The sequence below is a fragment of the Triticum urartu genome, chromosome 2A, assembly GCF_056163025.1.
Source record: "Triticum urartu cultivar PI428250 chromosome 2A, HENAU_Tu73, whole genome shotgun sequence".
In the NCBI taxonomy this organism is placed as follows: domain Eukaryota; kingdom Viridiplantae; phylum Streptophyta; class Magnoliopsida; order Poales; family Poaceae; genus Triticum; species Triticum urartu.
The window spans coordinates 161250990-161271577 of record NC_141874.1 but is presented as its reverse complement, the minus strand read 5'-3'; the positions used below and the strand labels follow the sequence as shown (position 1 = coordinate 161271577).

The 20588-nt window shown below is 47.7% G+C and overlaps 1 protein-coding gene across 1 annotated transcript; it reads right to left on the bottom strand.

The window, feature by feature from the left end:
• Positions 1-3162: 3162 nt before the first annotated feature.
• LOC147984388 (uncharacterized) lies at positions 3163-3735 on the bottom strand. The gene has a single exon (XM_087541078.1). It carries the CDS (start codon positions 3733-3735, stop codon positions 3163-3165), a length of 573 nt encoding a protein of 190 aa, XP_087397204.1.
• Between the last annotated feature and the right edge of the window lie 16853 nt (positions 3736-20588).

Sequence of the window (20588 nt, the reverse complement as noted above, 5' to 3'; positions counted from 1 at the left end):
ACTCAACAGAAAACTCGTAAGCTCCGTTAGTATAAGAAAATAAATCACCACTTACGTACTGTTGTGAAATCATTCTAAATTCATATTGGTGTAATATCTACTGTATTCCAACTTCTCTATATTTCATACCCTTCGATACTACTCATAGATTCATCAAAATAAGCAAACAACACAATGAAAACAGAATCTGTCAAAAACAGAACAGTCTGTAGTAATCTGTATCATTCGAATACTTCTGTCACTCCAAAAATTCTGAAATAAATTGGTGGACCTGAGGAATTTGTCTATTAATGATCTGCAAAAAGAATCAACCTAATCTCACTATTCTGTAAAAATGGCAGCTAATCTTGTGAGCGCCAAAGTTTCTGTTTTTCACAGCAAGATCGCAAATACTTCACCCAAGTCTTCTCAAAGGTTCTACTTGGCACAAACACTAATTAAAACATAAACCACATCTAAACAGAGGCTGTATGTATTATTTAGTACTACATAGGAGCAAAAAGCAAAGAACAAAAATAAAATTGGGTTGCCTCCCAACAAGCGCTAACGTTTAACGCCCCTAGCTAGGCATGATGATTTCAATGATGCTCACATAAAAGATAAGAATTCAAACATAAAGAGAGCATTATGAAGAATATGACTAGCACATTTAAGTCTAATGCACTTCCTATGCATAGGGATTTTGTGAGCAAACAACTTGTGGGAATAAGAATCAACTTGCATAGGAAAGCAAAACAAGCATAACTTCAATATTTTAAGCACATACAGAGGAAACTTGATATTATTGCAATTCCAACGAGCATATATTCCTCCCTCATAATAATTTTCAGTAGCATCATGAATGAATTCAACAATATAACCATCACATAAAGCATTCTTTTATGATCTACAAGTATGCAAAGTTGACACTCTTCCAAAATAGTGGGATTAACATTAACTAAAGTCATGACCTCTCCAAACCCACTTTCATAATTACCACAATAAGATTCAACACCCTCCAAAATAGTGGGATCATTACTTCCTAAAGTTGACACTCTTCCAAACCCACTTTCATCAATATAATTATCATAAATAGGAGGCATGCTATCATCAAAATAAATTTACTCATCAAATCTTGGGGGACAAAAAATATCATCTTCATCAAACATAGCATCGCCAAGCTTGTGGCTTTGCATATCATTAGCATCATAGGTATCCAAGGAATTCATACTAACAACATTGCAATCATGCTCATCATACAAAGATTTAGTGCCAAACATTCTAATGCATTCTTTTCTAACACTTTGGCACAATTATCGGAATCCTTATTTTCACGAAAGACATTAAAAAGATGAAGCATATGAGGTATCCTCAATTCCATTTTTTACTTTCTTTTATAAACTAAACTGGTGATAAAACAAGAAACAAAAAGATTCGATTGCAAGATCTAAAGATATACCTTCAAGCGCTAACCTCCCCGACAATGGCGCCAGAAAAGAGCTTGATGTCTACTACACAACCTTCTTCTTGTAGACGTTGTTGGGCCTCCAAGTGCAGAGGTTTGTAGGACAGTAGCAAATTTCCCTGAAGTGGATGACCTAAGGTTTATCAATCCATGGGAGGCGTAGGATGAAGATGGTCTCTCTCAAACAACCCCACAACCAAATAACAAAGAGTCTCTTTTGTCCCCAATACACCCAATACAATGGTAAATTGTATAGGTGCACTAGTTCGGTGAAGACATGGTGATACATGTGCAATATGGATGGTAGATAAAGGTTTTTGTAATCTGAAAATATAAAAACAGCAAGGTAACTAATGATAAAAGTGAGCACAAACGGTATTGCAATGCGTTGAAACAAAGCCTAGGGTTCATACTTTCAATAGTGCAAGTTCTCTCAACAATAATAACATAATTGGATCATATAACTATCCCTCAACATGCAACAAAGAGTCACTCTAAAGTCACTAATAACAGAGAAAAAATGAAGAGATTATTGTAGGGTACGAAACCACCTCAAAGTTATCCTTTCTAAACGATCTATTCAGGAGTCGTGGTAAAATAACCTGAAGCTATTCTTTCCGTTCAATCTATCCTAGAGTTCGTACTATAATAACACCTTAGGACACAAATCAACCAAAACCCTAATGTCACCTAGATACTCCAATGTCACCTCAAGTATCTGTGGGTATGATTATACGATATGCATCACACAATCTCAGATTCATCTATTCAACCAACACAAAGAACTTCAAAGAGTGCCCCAAAGTTTCTACCGGAGAGTCAAGATGAAAACGTGTGCCAACCCGTACGCATAAGTTCACAACGTCACGGAACCCGCAAGTTGATCACCAAAACATACATCAAGTGGGTCACGTGATATCCCATTGTCACCTTAGATAAGCACATGCAAGACATACATAAAGTGTTCTCAAATCCTTAAAGACTCAATCCAATAAGATAACTTCAAAGGGAAAACTCAATCCATTACAAGAGAGTAGAGGGGGAGAAACATCATAAGATCCAACTATAATAGCAAAGCTCGCGATATATCAAGATCGTTCCAAATCAAGAACACGAGAGAGGGAGATCAAACATATAGCTACTGGTACATACCCTCAGCCCCGAGGGTGAACTACTCCCTTCTCGTCATGGAGAGCGCCGGGATGATGAAGATGGCCACCGGAGAGGGATCCCCCCTCCGGCAGGGTGCCAGAACGGGTCTAGATTGGTTTTCGGTGGCTACAGAGGCTTGCGGTGGCGGAACTCTAGATCTAGGTTTATTTCTAGAAGTTTGGGGTTATATAAGAGGTGTTGGAGTCGGGAACAAGTCAGGGGGGTCCCCGAGGCGGCCACGAGGTAGGGGGGCGCGCCCAGGGGGGTAGGGCGCGCCCCCACCCTCGTGGTGGCCTCGAGACTCTTCTGGCCCATCTCTGGTACTCCGTGGACTTCTCCTGGCCCAAAAATGATCTCCGTGAAATTTCAGGTCAATTGGACTCCGTTTGGTTTTCCTTTTCTGCGATACTCAAAAACAAGGAAAAAACAGAAACTGGCACTTAGCTCTAGGTTAATAGGTTAGTCCCAAAAATCATATAAAATATCATATAAATGCATATAAAACATCTAAGGTTGATAATATATAGCATGGAACAATCAAAAGTTATAGATACGTTGGAGACGTATCAGGCCTCGTCATCTGGCTCCTTAGCCGAAACCGCTGTGGCCGACATTTCGTTGGCCAAGGCGACGATCTGGTCGGGCTGGTGCCGCTCCTCGGCTATGACCAGCGACTCGGCTAGCTTGGCGCCGTCTCGGGCGCACTCCAGGGACCTGCGGTAGTGTCCAGTGATGGTGATGAGGCCCTTCGGACCCGACATCTTCATTTTCAGGTAGGCGTAGTGGGGGACCGCCATACACTTGGCGAGCATGGGCCGGCCCAACAGATGGTACGCGCTGGACAGGTCCACCACCTCAAACCAGAGGGGCTCGCATCGGAAGTGGTTGCTGTCGCCGAACAGGACGTCGAGCTGGACACGGCCGATCCGAGAGCTGGAGAGGCCGGGAACGATGTCGTGGAAGATCCTCTGGGTCGGCTCCGGGTTCTTGGCCTCGAGCCCGAGCTTGGTCATGGTTTCGTGGTAGAGGATGTTGATGCTGCTGCCGCCATCTATGAGGACCCGGGAGAACTTGCACGTGCGTCGAGGCGTGACGAGGGTAGGGTCAAGGACAAGAGCGTAGCCACCCGGGTTCGGCATGACTGCCGGGTGGTCTTCCCGGGTCTAGGTGACCGGGTGGTCTGACCAGTGCATGTACTCCGGCTTGGCCGGGATGACGGTGTTTACTTCTTGCTAGAGCAGGCTCTCGCTACGCTTGTCGTCGCCGAGGCTGTTGAAGCCAACATAGGTCGCGTTCTAGGCCGGGTAGACGTCAGCGCGCATCGCGCCGCCTGCCGGGGGCGGAGGAGGAGGCGGAGGCGGCTGCCCCGCTCCTGGAGCCGGGGCCGGAGGAGGCGGGATGTCGCCCATTATGACGCGCTTGGTGATGGCGCACTATCGAAGCGTGTGCGTGGATGGCCTCACGCCGCTGTGGTGCTTGCAGGGAGCATCGAGCATCTCCTCGAAACTCATGGTGGGCTGCCACACTGTCTTGCCGGTCTGCCTACGCTTGGCGGCCGGGTCGGTCGCTGGCGCCTACTCGTTGGCCGCGACGAGCCGGTTGTCGTAGCGCTGGGTCGGCTGGTCGGCCTTGTGCTTGTTGTTTTGCTGGTTGTGCTGCTGCCGGCCTCCTTCGCCGGCCGGCTTCGGAGGGGGAACCGGCTTTGCCTTGCCGGCTTCGTCCAGTGCCACCTGGATCTTCATGGCGGAGTCGGCGTTGGCGTACTTGTCCGCTGTCACCATGAGCGCGGACATGGTGGCCGGCTCAAAGCGCAAGAGTTTGTGCTTGAGGAGGCTGTCGTCTCGGCAACCGTTGACGAAGTACTGGATTGCTTGGACTTTGTGGACACCCTCCCAGCTGTTCCGGAGCTCAATCCAGCGTGCGAGGTACTCGCGGCCGGTTTCCGCCAGCCCCTACATGCACTTGGTGAGCTGGCTGGGATGGCCAGGTCGCCGGTAGGTCCCGGGGAAGTTGCGCACGAAGGCTTGCTCGAAATCGACCCACATGTTGATGCTGCCCACCGGTAGACTGTTCAGCCACGTGCGGGCCGACCCCTGGAGCACGAGTGGAGCGTAACACATGGTGAGACGGTGGTTGCTGCCGGCGATGCCGATGGCGGCGGTGTAGTCGGTGAGCCAGTCCTCCGGCTTCACGGTGCCGTTGTATTTGGGGGTGTCGCGGGGGAGCGTGAACCCTTTAGTAAAGGGTTCGTCCCGAATGCGTGGTCCGAAGCACGCCAGCTCGACGGGGCCGCTCTCCTCCAGCTCCTGGGAGAGGGCGAGTCGGTCGAGGTGGTGGCGGGCGTCTGTGTCGTCGATAGCGTGCGGGCCCAACCGACCAGCGACCACGCCGCGGGGGGCCGGGTCAACCGAAGCCGGACGTCGACCGGGTTGGAGAGGAGGATCAGGCCGGCGTCAGTCTTTAGGGCCGTCTCGTCGCCCAAGCCGCCAGCATTCGTCGGAGCGGGGTTGCTCCGGGTCCGGGTGCGGCCGGAGTGCGCCTCATTGGGTGGCAAAGACATCGTGTTCTGATGATCGCCGGGTCCGTCGGCGTGGAGGGAGCCAGACCCCATCGGCTTGGCGAGTTGGTTGAGGCGGGCCCGCTGCGTGTTGGCCGCGTCGAGGAGGTCGTTCACCCGCTTGAGGCGATCCTTCAGCTCCTCGCCCGTGAGCTGATCCAGGCTGACCGCAGCCACCTGGGCGGCGCGCGTGTTCTTCACGGGCATCTCGTAAATGGGCGGGATGGCACCGAAGGCTCGACCGATCGCGCCGCCCCGGGCTCGCACGTCGGCGACCCGGCTTGGCTCAGCCGCAGGGGGTGTGAAGCCGTAGGCGGCATTGCGCACCAGCTGAGCGGAGTCCAGGCGATGCTGCATAGCGGCGAGCGTCTCGGTCAGGTCCAGCAGGCGCTGGCGGTCCGCATCGAGCTGAGTCCGGGCCTCGGCGATGTTGGAGGCGTTAACGTCAGTGGCGATGGGAATGCGAAGGCTCTACATCATGGCGCGCAGCGGGTTGGGAGAGCTGGCCCACCCCGCTGCGGCCCTGGCTTCCGCGGCCTTCCTTGGCGCGCTGGATGAGTAAGAGGCGCCGGTGTCGATGACGAAGACCTCCACACAGAGGTCCATCCTTCCGTCGGGAGCGCTGCCGCCGAGGGAGAGGGGGGAGTCGGGGAAATCAAGTACCTCGCTAGGGTACTCGTCGGCCGCAGGTGCATCGGAGATGCGTAGCACTGCGAAGGAAGCGGCGAGCGCGTCGATGACGTCGTCTGCCAGCGTGACGGGCTCGTCGAAGTCGGAGGGGAGCCCCGTCTGGAGCATGCTTCCGGCCATGACCTCGAACTGCCCCACGGTGGGCGCCAACTATCGTGGTGGGTGCACGGCAGATGCCAAGGGATGGCAGAAGAGAGGAGGAGGCTCGAGGGCACTGGTGGGCTCCAGAGGCGAGGTCGGCATGAGCGAGCGCGGGACGCAAGACATACCCTGGTTTGGGGCTCTCCGTAGAGAAAACACCCCTAGTCCTGCCGAGTGTGGTTTATATGTAATAGTACAGAGTTGCTCCTAGAGCTGTATGGAGGAAGAAGGAAGGCAGGCCAAGGCTTAGGCTGCTCCCTCTCCTGGTGTGTGTGTGGCTAGTCTGGTGGCCCTCGTGCTAGAGTGCGTGCCCGTATGCATGAGGGCTCCTAGGGGGTTTTATAGGTCAAGCCCCCAGGGGTACAATGGTAATGTTACAAGGCCGTGGGGCTGGGTTGTCATCGCCCGAGAAGCCGGTGCTGGGACCCGCCGGGTGTTAGGGCTTGCCGGCTTCTCCGGGCATGGGACCCACCGGGTGTAGGGGCATTGTTTGCCGTCTTGTCGGTCATTAGAGAGTGGCCAGGTTGAGTCGGCTACAGTGGCACTCTGTCACGTCGCCGCTTGCCGGCGTCAGCAGTGACGACGGGTGCACTGTAGCCACGCCAACCCTGGTCAGCGGGTAGGTGGGGCACTATTGCCACGACTGACCAGAGGCATGGAAGGGGCACTGTTGCCTTGCTCATCTCTGAATGAAGACTTGTCCCATCGCACGGGTTGGATGGGACTGGAGTTGACCCGCGGCCAGGTTGGGGAACACGCTAAGGGGGAGCTAGCTTGTTGAAGAAGTCTTGGTGTGCCGGGTTCGGCTGCCTTGCGCTGGCCATTGGGGCCGGGTTGAGGAATTTGGCCGAGTTGAGGGGCTTTGGCCGGGTCGAGTGACCCATCCAAGCGCGAGCCGGCTTGAGGGGCGTTGCTGGCCCCATTGTTTTTGAAATGGATCTAGGTTCTGTTGCCTGCCTGGGGTTCATCCCCCCGACATGGATTGAGTCGGATATCGTATGTCCGGAGGTTGTCAAATGTGAGTCGCAGATCATCCACCAAAGATTCGAAAGGCTTAGTCTTGATGATGACGTCGTCCACATATGCCTCCACCATCTTGCCAATTTGTTTTTTCCAGGCAAGTTTGAATCATGCGTTGATAAGTGGCACCGGCGTTTTCGAGTCCAAAAGGCATAGTGTTGAGCAGAAAGGCCCATACGGAGTAATGAATGCCGTTGCGGCCTGATCGGATTCCTTCATCTTAATCTGATGGTATCTGGAGTATGCGTCGAGGAAACATAGTGAATCGTGTCCTGCAGTTGCATCAATTATTTGGTCAATGCGGGGCAGTGGGAAGGGGTCCTTAGGGCAGGCCTTGTTGAGGTCTTTGAAATCGACACAAAGGCGCCAAGATTTGTCCTTCTTTGGCACCAGGACCAGATTTGCTAGCCAATCCGGGTGTTTGATCTCTCTAACGAACACGTCTTAAAGTAGTTTGGCTAGCTCCTCCCCCATAGCTTGTCGCTTGGGTTCGGAAAATCACTGCAGAATTTGCTTGACTGGCTTGAACCCCTTTATTATGTTGAGGCTGTGTTCGGCCAATCTGTGTGGGATTCCTAGCATATCCGAAGGATGCCAGGCAAATATGTCCTAATTCTCACGCAAGAAAGCTCTTAGAGCGGCATCGACCATCGGATCCAGCTGTGCTCCAATGGCTGCTGTTTTATTATGATCCGTTGGGTGAACTTGGAATTTGACTATTTCGTCTGCTGGCTTGAAAGAAGTGGACTTAGGCCTTTTATCGTGGATTACGCCATCTCTATCCACTATGGAATGCAGAGTGGTGAGCTCCTCGGTAGCAAGGGCCTCGGATAATGCCTTGAGGGCCAAGGATGCGGTTTTGTTTTCGGCGCGGAGTGCTATGTTTGAATCACTGGTGATAGTGATAACTCCATTGGGCCCGGGCATTTTGAGCTTCATGTACCTGTAATGGGGTATGGCTTGAAAGCGTGTGAATGCATATCGTCCCAACAGGGTGTGATGTCCCTGTTGAAAGCTACCACATGGAAGATTAACTCTTCGGACCTGTAGTTCACCAGTGTGCCGAATACCACATCAAGTTTGATTTTCCCCGAGCATCGCACTTCTCGACTGGAGATAATGCCTCAAAATTTTGTACTGCTTTGCTCGATGCAGCTATTGTCTATTTGCATTTTATCGAGCGTGTCTTTGTAGATGAGTTTCAGTCCGCAGCCGCCGTCCATGAGCAGTTTAGTAAGCTGAAAGCCATCGACGATTGGGTTTAAGAACAAAGCAGCTGGTGTGCGGACTGATCGAGCCCTTGGTTCATCATTGGCGGCAAAAGTTATCACCGTATCGTTCCAAGGATTTACTGCGGCTATTTGGTTGATTTCGGCAAGGTCGCGGAGTGCCCTTTTACGTCGATTATTTGAAGAAAAGGTCTCGAAGACCATAAAGACATTGAGATCGTCGTCCTCCGGAGAGTATTTCTCTGAGGTTGTATTGGTGAGGATAGCCTCACCGCTCTTAGCCACCTACCGGAGTACCTAACATGCCCGAAGGTTGTGCGTTGGTTCGAAATTCAGCGTCGTGTGTATCTGACAGGGCTTGTCGAGCCTTTCATCAATGATAGTTCTGTGCCCCGTTAAGGGCTTAATTTTCTTGTCCACGGGATGATGATCGGGTGCCCCGCGAGGGTGCATCCTTTTTGCCCGTCCGGTGGGTGGCTTAAAGGCGGGTGGTTCCCACCGGGTTGTTTGGGCTTTCTATGCGCTTTCCATTGTGCAATATTTCTGTACTATGTGCGCCAATTCTGCAAAGTGCAGTATGCGGCGTCGGTTGAGGGCATTGAGGATCCCCTCGTCTGTACGGTTGCGGCAGAATACTGAAACCGCGTCGCCGTCGCGACAATCTTTGATCTTGTTTTTAACAAGGAGGAATCTGGCCCAAAAGTGATGGACTATTTCCTGAGGTTGCTGCTGTACGTACATTAGGTCGCATATGTCCGAAGGACCAGAATTGCTTGGGGAGTATTCCCTGTGGTGGGTGGGTGGGCTTAAATCCGAACCCTGACCCACTGTGGAATCCAGAGATTGAAGAATTTCCGAGGTTACTTGCCCGGGATCCGAAGTGTCCTGGGAGTTTTCAGGCTCAATGCATGGTTCTATGTTCGGACGATAGGAGGTCTCTTCCCGAAGATGGGTATCCGGCTCGCAAGGCTCAGAAATCCGAACATTGCTTGTTCTCAGCATAGGGGGAGAGGTATCCTCGGCTTGTTCCTCCACAACCGCCATCATATGGGTGATCGGTGGGGACCTGATTTCCCTTTGATCGGGTTTAAGCCTAATCCGGTCATAGTCTATTGCGACCCCCAGGGCGGCGATGTGATCTAGCAGTTCATTCAAAGACGAAATATCTGCCGGATCCATCTTGTCGGAGTGTTCGAGGCCGATGCAGAGATGACTTTTCACAATTTGGGGGACCGCCTTTGGCTTAACGGCCGAGCGGGCACCCATGGTAAAACCGCGGAGCTGGAGGATCTGCCCAGGAACTAGGGCCCATCCAGAGGCGATTTTTTCATTGATGACAAGGCGAGCCTGTCGGGGTTGTGGAGCGACATATGCCAAGGGATGGCTAATCATGGAGAGGGACACGAGTACGTCGTCGGGCTCTAGAAGCGGGAGTGAGCAAGATCGCATACACTTGTGAATCTTACCCAAGTTCGAGGCTCTCCTAGGAGATAACACCCCTAGTCCTGCTTTGCAGGGTCTCCGCATGATCACTATCTCAGCAAGGTAGCTACGAGCTTCCTCCTTGAGCTGTTTGGCTAGAGGAGGAAGAAGAACAAGGCTAGCCCTACTTCCCTTTCTCTATGTGTGTGTTTACTAAGGTTCTGAACCCTTTGCATGGGTGGCCTGGGGTTTATATAAGCCTACCCCGCAGGGGTACAATGGTAATACGGCCGGGTGTAGGACCCGGTCGTCAGTCTCTCTAGACGTCGGCTTCTCCGCCGGCTGCTGGGGCTTCCGCTTGGTGGGTCCCACCGGCTGTCATGTACTCGGCCGATAGGCCGTGCCCGCCGCTTGCGGGTCTGGTTGAGCACTCCGCACTGTAGCCTTGCTACTGATGATGGACGCTTTATCGGGGGAAGCATGACTACAATACCGCCACCTGGTGGGCGTTCAGTATGGCCATTCCCCGTGTCCTCTTGTTAATAACGCACAAACTTTGAGGGGGGAGGGGGGCCGCCTGGTGGGAGGCGTCCCGCCCCCGTTGCCGCCTGCTTGGGTTTTGCCGCCTTCTGGGGCTTGCCGACAAGTAGGGTCCGCCGCCTGCGGGCCGTACCAGCAGGCCGTCGTGGAAGCATAGCTCCCTAGGTAGTAGGTGATGTCATGGGCAGCATGGCTACAGTACCTCGCCGCGTGGGGGGTGTCCGCTGCTACGTCTTGAGCTTGTGTTGGTTTTCCCCGAAGAGGAAGGGATGATGTAGCAGAGTAGCGTAAGTATTTCCCTCAGTTTTTGAGAACCAAGGTATCAATCCAGTAGGAGCCCACGCTCAAGTCCCTCGTACCTGCACAAAGCGATAGCTACTCGCAACCAACGCGATTAGGGGTTGTCAAGCCCTTCACGGTCACTTACGAGAGTGAGATCTGATAGATAGAATATTTTTTGGTATTTTTGATATAAAGATGCAAAGTAAAAAGTAAAAGAAAAGTAAATAGCAAAACAATATAAAAGTGATGGAGATTGATATGATGAGAATAGACCCAGGGGCCATAGGTTTCACTAGTGGCTTCTCTCAAGAGCATAAGTATTCTAAGGTGGGTGAACAAATTACTGTTGAGCAATTGATAGAATTGAGCATAATTATGAGAATATCTAGGCATGATCATGTATATAGGCATCACGTCCGTGACAAGTAGATCAAAACGATTCTGCATCTACTACTATTACTCCACTCATCGACCGTTATCCAGCATGCATCTAGAGTATTAAGTTAAAAACAGAGTAACGCCTTAAGCAAGATGACATGATGTAGAGAGATAAATTCATGCAATATGAAATAAACCCCATCTTGTTATCCTCGATGGCAACGATACAATACGTGCCTTCCTGCCCCTTCTGTCACTTGGTAAGGACACCGCAAGATCGAACCCAAAGCTAAGCACTTCTCCCATGGCAAGAACTACCAATCTAGTTGGCCAAACCAAACGGATAATTCGAAGAGACTTGCAAAGATAACCAATCGTGCATAAAATAATTCATAGAAGATTCAAATATTATTCATAGATAGACTTGATCATAAACCGACAAATCATCGGTCTCAACAAACACACTGCAAAAAGAAGATTACATCGAATAGATCTCCACAAGAGAGGGGGAGAACTTTGTATTGAGATTCAAAGAGAGAGAAGAAGCCATCTAGCTACTAACTACGGACCCGAAGGTCTGAGGTAAACTACTCACACTTCATCGGAGGGGCTAGGATGATGTAGAAGCCCTCCGTGATGACGACCCTCTTCCGGCGGAGCTCCGGAACAGGCCCCAAGATGGGATCTCATGGATACAGAAAGTTGCGGCGGTGGAATTAGGTTTTTGGATCCTGTTCTGATCGTTTGGGGGTACGTGTGTATATATAGGAGGAAGGAGTACGTCGGTGGAGCACCGAGGGGCCCACAAGGCAGGGGGGCGCGCCCTAGGGGGGGGGGGGGCGCCCCCCACCCTCGTGACCACAAAGTCTCCTGGATCACATTTGGTGAGAAAATCACGTTTTCGAAGATTTTATTCCGTTTGGACTCCGTTTGATATTCTGTTTATCCGAAACACTGAAATAGGCAAAAAACAGCAATTCTGGGCTGGGCCTCCGGTTAATAGGTTAGTCCCAAAAATAATATAAAATTGGAAAATAAAGCCCAATATAGTCCAAAACAGTAGATAATATAGAATGGAGCAATCAAAAATTATAGATACGTTGGAGATGTATCAGGCATCCCCAAGCTTAATTCCTACTCGTCCTCGAGTAGGTAAATGATAAAAAGAGAATTTTTTATGCGGAGTTCTACTTGGCATACTTTCAATGCAAATCTTCTTAATTGTGGTATGAATATTCAGATTAGAAAGATTCAAGACAAAAGTTTATGTTGACATAGAAAATAATAATACTTCAAGCATACTAAAAAGCAATTATGTCTTCTGAAAATAACATGGCCAAAGGAAGTTATCCCTACAAAATCATATATTCTGGCTATGCTCCATCTTCCCCGCACAAAGTATTTAAATCATGCACAACCCCGATGACAAGCCAAGCAATTGTTTCATACTCTAACTTTTTCAATCTTCACGCAATACATGAGTGTGAGCCATGGATATAGCACTATAGGTGGAATGGAATGGTGGTTCTGGAGAAGACAAAAAGGAGAAGATAGTCTCACATCAACTAGGCGTATCAACGGGCTATGGAGATGCCCATCAATAGATATCAATGTGAGTGAGTAGGGATTGCAATGTAACAGATGCACTAGAGCTATAAATGTATGAAAGCTCAACAAAAGAAACTAGTGGGTGTGCATCCAACTTGCTTGCTCACGAAGACCTAGGGCAATTTGAGGAAGCCCATCATTGGAATATACAAGCCAAGTTCTATAACGTAAAATTCCCACTAGTATATGAAAGTGACAACATATGAGACTCTCTATATGAAGAACATGGTGCTACTTTGAAGCACAATATATGAGACTCGCTATATCATGGTGCTACTTTGAAGCACAAGTGTGGAAAAAAGGATAGTAGCATTGTCCCTTATCTATTTATTTATTTATATTTTTTTGGGCCTTCTTTCTTTTTCTTTGTCTTTTTTTGGGACAATGCTTTATTGAATGATGATCATCACACTTCTATTTATTTACAACTCAATGATTACAACTCGATACTAAAACAAAGTATGACTCTATATGAATGCCTCCAGCGGTGTACCGGGATATGCAATGAATCACGAGTGACAAGTATGAAAGAATTATGAACGGTGGCTTTGCCACAAATACTATGTCAACTACATGATCATGCTAAGCAATATGACAATGATGGATATGTCATGATGAACTAGATGGTGGAAAGTTGCATGACAATATATCTCGGAATGGCTATGGAAATGCCCTAATAGGTAGGTATGGTGGCTGTTTTGAGGAAGGTATATGGTAGGTGTATGATACTGGCGAAAGTTGCGCGGTATGAGAGAGGCTATCAACGGTGGAAGGGTGAGAGTGCGTATAATCCATGGACTCAACATTAGTCATAAAGAACTCATATACTTATTGCAAAAATTTAGAAGTTATCAAAGCAAAGTATTACGCGCATGCTCCTAGGGGGATAGATTGGTAGGAAAAGACCATCGCTCGTCCCCGACCACCACTCATAAGGAGGAAAATCAATAAATAAATCATGCTCTGACTTCATCACATAACGGTTCACCATACGTGCATGCTACGGGAATCACAAACTTGAACACAAGTATTCTGTTAATTCACAACTACTCAACTAGCATGACTTTAATATTATCACCTCCATATCTCAAAACAATTATCATTCTTCAATCTTTTCTTAGTATTCAACACACTCAAAAGAAAGTTTCACAAATCTTGAATACCAAGCATATTATTATTAGGCAAATTACCATGCTAATAAGAGACTCTCAAATTAATTTAAGTGAAGCATGAGAGATCAATAGTTTCTTTAAAACGAATCCACCACCGTGCTCTAAAAGATCTAAGTGAAGCACATAGAGCAAAATTATCTAGCTCAAAAGATATAAGTGAAGCACACAGAGCAAAATTATCTAGCTCAAAGGATATAAGTGAAGCACATAGAGTATTCTATCAAATTTTAATTCATGTATGGCTCTCTCAAAAGGTGTGTACAGCAAGGATGATTGTGGCATACTAACAAACAAAGACACAAATAATACAAGACACTCCAAGCAAAACACATATCATGTTGGTAAATAGAAATATAGCTCCAAGTAAATTACCGATGGAAGTGGACGAAAAGAGGGGATGCCTTCCGGGGCATCCCCAAGCTTTGACTTTTTGGTGTCCTTGTATTATCTTGGGGGTGCCATGGGCATCCCCAAGCTTAGTATCTTGCCACTCCTTGTTCCATGATCCATCAAAATAATTCACCCAAAACTTGAAAACTTCACAACACAAAACTCAAAATAGAAAACTCGTGAGCTCCTTTAGCGAATGAAAACAAAAGGCCACTTCAAGGTACTGTAATGAACTTATTCTTTATTTATATTGGTGTTAAACCTACTGTATTCCAACTTCTCTATGGATTATAAACTATTTTACTAGCCATAGATTCATCAAAATAAGCAAACAACACACGAAAAACAGAATCTGTCAAAAACAGAACAGTCTGTAGTAATCTGTAGCTAGCGCAAGATCTGGAACCCCAAAAATTCTGAAATAAATTTCTGGACGTGAGGAATTTATCTTTTAATCATCTTCAAAAAGAATTAACTAAATATCCCTCTTCAAATAAAAATGGCAGCAGTTCTCGTGAGCGCTAAAGTTTCTGTTTTTTACAGAAAGTTCAACAAGACTTTCCCCAAGTCTTCCCAACGGTTCTACCTGGCACAAACACTAATTAAACACAAAAAACACAACCAAAACATAGGATAAATAATTTATTTATTACTAAACAGGCGCAAAAATCAAGGAATAAAAATAAAATTGGGATACCTCCCAACAAGCGTTATCGTTTAACGCCCCTAGCTAGGCATAACGAGCAATAATAGATCTAGGTATTGCCATCTTTGGTAGGCAATCCATAAGTGGCTCTCATGATAGTTTCATATGGTAATTTTAGTTTATTTCTTGGAAAGTGTTCCATGCCCTTTTTTAATGGAAATTGAAATCCAATATTCCCTTCCTTGATATGAATAATCGCACCAACCGTTATAAGGAAAGGTCTACCAAGAATAATAGGGCAAGAAGGATTGCAATCTATATCAAGAACAATGAAATCTACGGGCACATAATTCCTATTTGCAACAATAAGAACATCATTAATTCTTCCCATAGGTTTCTTAATAGTGGAATCCGCAAGATGCAAGTTTAGAGAGCAATCATCAAAATTACGGAAATCTAGTAAATCACACAAAGACTTGGGAATAGTAGAGACACTAGCACCCAAATCACACAATGCATAAAACTCATGATCTTTAATTTTAATTTTAATAGTTGGTTCCCACTCATCATAGAGTTTTCTAGGGATAGAAACTTTCAAGTCAAGTCTTTCTTCATAAGATTGCATCAAGGCATCTACAATATGTTCGGTGAAGGCTTTATTTCGACTATAAGCATGTGGAGAATTTAGCCCAGGTTGCAACAAGGAAATACAATCAATCAAAGAGAAATTTTCATAATTAAATTCCTTGAAATCCAATATAGTGGGTTTAGCAACATCTAGATTTTTATTTCTTTCCATCCCACTTTCATCAATTTCATCATTAAGATCTAAACACTCCGAATTTTTAGAACGCCTTCTAGGTAAAGGAAGATCATATTCAGTTTCATCAAGATTCATATTGCAAAATAAAGATTTAATTGGAGACACATCAATAACTTTTAGATCTTCATCTTGATTTTCATAGGAATTGGAAGAACACGCTTTAATAAAGGCATCTTTGGAAGCACGCATCCTAGCGGTTCTTTCTTTACACTCATCAATTGAAATTCTCATGGATTTTAGAGACTCATTAATATCATGTTTAGGTGGAATAGATCTAAGTTTCAAAGCATCAACATCAAGAGCAATTCTATCAATGTTCCTAGCCAAATCATCAATCTTAAGCAATTTTTATTCAATCATAGCATTAAAATTCTTTTGTGAAGAAATAGATTATTTAATATTAGATTCAAAATCAGAGGACATCTTATTATAATTTCCATAAGAGTTGTTGTAGGAATTCGCATAATTATTAGAAGGATTACTAGGATATGGCCTAGGATTAAAATTCCCTCTATACGCGTTGTTACCAAAATTATTCCTACCAACAAAATTAACATCCATAGATTCGTTATTATCCTCAATCAAAGTAGACAAAGGCATATCATTAGGATCAGAAGAAACACTCTTAGTAGCAAATAATTTCATAAGTTCATCAATCTTTCCACTCAACACATTAATTTCTTCTATTGCATGCACTTTTTTATTAGAAGTTCTTTCAGTATGCCATTGAGAATAATTAACCATAATATTATCTAGGAGTTTAGTAGCATCTCCTAAAGTGATTTCCATAAAAGTGCCTCCCGCGGCCGAATCTAAAAGATTTCTAGAAGCAAAATTCAATCCGGCATAAAATTTTTGTATAATCATCCACAAATTCATACCATGAGTAGGGCAATTACGTATCATTAATTTCATTCTCTCCCAAGCTTGTGCAACATGTTCATGATCAAGTTATTTAAAGTTCATTATATCATTTCTAAGAGAGATGATCTTAGCGGGAGGAAAATACTTAGAGATAAAAGCATCTTTGCACTTGTTCCATGAATCAATACTATTCTTAGGCAAAGACGAAAACCAAGCTTTAGCACGATCTCTAAGCGAAAAAAGGAAATAGCTTCAATTTAACGACATCATTATTGACATCTTTTTTCTTTTGCATATCACATAAATCAATGAAGCTATTCAGATGAGTAGCGGCATCTTCACTAGGAAGGCCGGCGAATTGATCTTTCATAACAAGATTCAACAAAGCAGTATTAATTTCACAATATTCAGCATCGGTAAGAGGAGCAATCGGAGTGCTAAGGAAATCATTATTATTGGTATTGGTGAAGTCACACAATTTAGTAGTATCTTGAGCCATCGCGACAAACAAGCAATCTAACACACGAGCAAACAAAAAGAAAGCGGGCAAAAAGAGGCAAATAGAGAGGGAGGATAGGGAGAGAGAGGGCGAATAAAACGGCAAGGGTGAATTGGGGGGAGAGGAAAACAAGAGGCAAATGGCAAATAATGTAATGCGAGAGATAGGGATTGTGATGGGTACTTGGTATATTGACTTTTTGCATAGACTCCCCGGCAACGGCGCCAGAAATCCTTCTTGCTATGTCTTGAGCTTGCGTTGGTTTTCCCCGAAGAGGTAGGGATGATGCAGCAGAGTAGCGTAAGTATTTCCCTCAGTTTTTGAGAACCAAGGTATCAATCCAGTAGGAGCCCACGCTCAAGTCCCTCGTACCTGCACAAAGCGATAGCTACTCGCAACCAACGCGATTAGGGGTTGTCAAGCCCTTCACGGTCACTTATGAGAGTGAGATGTGATAGATACAATATTTTTGGTATTTTTGATATAAAGATGCAAAGTGAAAAGTAAAACAAAAGTAAATAGCAAAAAAATATAAAAGTGATGGAGATTGATATGATGAGAATAGACCCAGGGGCCATAGGTTTCACTAGTGGCTTCCCTCAAGAGCATAAGTATTCTACGGTGGGTGAACAAATTACTGTTGAGCAATCGATAGAATTGAGTATAATTATGAGAATATCTAGGCAAGATCATGTATATAGGCATCACGTCCGTGAAAAGTAGATCGAAACGATTCTGCTTCTACTACTATTACTCCACTCATCGACCGCTATCCAGCATGCATCTAGAGTATTAAGTTAAAAACAGAGAAACGCCTTAAGCAAGATGACATGATGTAGAGAGATAAATTCATGCAATATGAAATAAACCCCATCTTGTTATCCTCGATGGCAACAATACAATACGTGCCTTGCTGCCCCTTCTGTCACTGGGTAAGGACACCGCAAGATCGAACCCAAAGCTAAGCACTTCTCCCATGGCAAGAACTACCAATCTAGTTGGCCAAACCAAACGGATAATTCGAAGAGACTTGCAAATATAACCAATCATGCATAAAAGAATTCAGAGAAGATTCAAATATTATTCATAGATAGACTTGATCATAAACCCACAATTCATCGGTCTCAACAAACACACCGCAAAAAGAAGATTACATCAAATAGATCTCCACAAGAGAGGGGAGAACTTTGTATTGAGATTCAAAGAGAGAGAAGAAGCCATCTAGCTACTAACTATGGACCCGAAGGTCTAAGGTAAACTACTCACACTTCATCGGAGGGGCTAGGATGATGTAGAAGCCCTCCATGATGACGGCCCTCTTCCGGCGGAGCTCCGGAACAGGCCCCAAGATGGGAGGAAGGAGTACCGAGAGGCCCCAAGATGTGGATACAGAAAGTTGCGGCGGTGGAATTAGGTTTTTGGCTCCTCTTCTGATCATTTGGGGGTACGTGTGTATATATAGGAGGAAGGAGTACGTCGGTGGAGCACCGAGGGGCCCACGAGGCAGGGGGGTGCGCCCTGGGAGGGCACCCTCGTGACCACCTCTTTTATCCCTTGCAGTAGGGTCTAAGTCTCCTGGATCACGTTTGGTGTGAAAATCACGTTTCCGAAGATTTTATTCCGTTTGGACTCCGTTTGATATTCTGTTTATCCGAAACACTGAAATAAGCAAAAAACAACAATTCTGGGCCGGGCCTCCGGTTAATAGGTTAGTCCCAAAAATAATATAAAAGTGGAAAATGAAGCCCAATATAGTCCAAAACAATAGATAATATAGCATGGAGCAATCAAAACTTATAGATACATTGGAGACGTATCATCCGCCAGGTACGCCCGTACTATAGCCGCGCTCAGCCCTGGATTCGGGGGTGGAAGGTTGCACTGTAGCCATGCCCCATCCCGTCGCAGTTATGTGGGTGCAAACTTTGAGGGCACGAGGGGCCACCTGCTTGGAGCCGGCCGCCTCCTAAGCACCTTCTAGTATTCTGCCGCCTTCTAGTAGCCGGCCACGTGGACCAGCTGGCTCAAGGAAGCAGTCGTTCGTTCGGGAGGTGTGAGGGGTGTAGTCAGCCCCGATGTCTTGAAATACCATGGGGGGCTGATGAGGCTACCCGTGGTCATTTACTCCGACCGTAGTCCCTGAAGCTGGTGGGGCGCCGTGGCTGAGAAAGCGAGGAGCCCCAGCAGCTTCCCACTCTGACTTGTCTAGTCAATTTGCTTCGTCCATCTTCTGGGGGCGCCGATAGCTAGGAGCTGGCCATGACCAGGCTGGCCGCTTGGTGAATTCAAAACGTCGTGGTGGGGGCCGAGTGGCACGCCTGCCGGGTGGTAGGCTTGCCGCCCATTGCTTGCCCGCCACGTGGCACCAGCATGCCATGCCGGCCTGTCAGACCACGCGCGAGACGGGGCATCGCCGCAGGCCGGGGCCCGCCATTACAGGGCCTCGGCACGCGTGCGGATCCGATGCGGCCGAGGCGGGTGGTTTCACTTCTGCACACAGTTAATGCATGCTTTTACCGCGCGGTAAACGCGGGGTCGTGGGAGGAGTGGGCGCGGTTAATCCCATGACCCCCACATCATGCACCCTCAGCCTCGCAGCCAGGGGGCTATATGTAGGGGGAGGAGGGGGCGGCAGAACACACGCGCGCCCTCGTCTCCCGTTTCTACCTTTGTTCTTCCTCTCCTCCTCGCTGCCGTCGCGCCCCTTCCTCTACCCGAGGTGCTGCAGTAGTTCGCCGTCGCCAGGCCTCCTCGTTCTTCCTTGCTCCACCGCGGATTTGCTCACTTGTCGCTGCGGCGCGCCTCCGTTTAGCATCCATACTCATGGCGCGTGAACGGGCCGGCGACTGTGACGGCTCCAATATTCATGAAGACCACCTCACCATCCTCCACCGGACGCGCCGGCTGCCTCGTGAGACACGCGTAAAGGTGCGTGTTCCTCCAGAGGCGGAGATCTCGCGGGCGCCGGAGGAAGATGAACGTGTCGTCTTCCGGTCACACTTTCTTCGCGGCTTCGGCCTGCCGGCGAGTAGTTTCTTTCGTTCCTTCCTCACCTTCTACCGACTCCAGCCACGCCACCTCACGTCGAATGCGGTGGTGCTGCTGGCTGCCCTTGTCACTCTCTATGAAGGTTACCTCAGCGTACTCCCCACCCTTGAGCTCTGGGAGTTCTTATACCTCAAGCTTGGGACCGCCGCCAAGAACGAGGCGGCCCGGTATGGATCATGCGTCGCTATGTGGTGGTCGGGTTACGGGGTCTGCTTCCTGGCCCTCCCGTTGCTGCAGTCGGCCAAGCTGTGGCAAAGATCTTACTTCTACATCAAGAACGTACACCCAACGGAGGACTACATCAACCCGCCGGCTTATGTAGCCGGCCCGCTAGCTGGGCCTCGCACCAATTGGCAATTTCGACCGAAGACCCTGTCGGCCGCCTCCTCCGCCGCTCTCGCCCGGCTTCAGGTGATGACAGACCCGGAGGGCCTCAAGACCTCGGATCTGCTGACCACCTTCGTGGCACGCCAAGTGCTTCCCCTCTAGTCTCGGCCCCACATCATCAACCGTATGAGTGGGCACCGGGACCCATGCCGGATGAGAAGTAAGGAGATGCCGGATGTGGAGGTCGTCCGGCTGGTAAACTAATTCTCCAACTGCAAGATCTCAGAGAAGGAGCGGTGGTTCGGCAAGCCGCCGTACAGTCGCGCACACCCTCCGCCTATAGTGAGTCTTTTAAT

Excerpts from the sequence above, each read along its gene's own strand:
- LOC147984388 (XM_087541078.1), bottom strand. The coding sequence starts at position 3,735 with ATGCCGAACCCGGGTGGCTACGCTCTTGTCCTTGACCCTACCCTCGTC.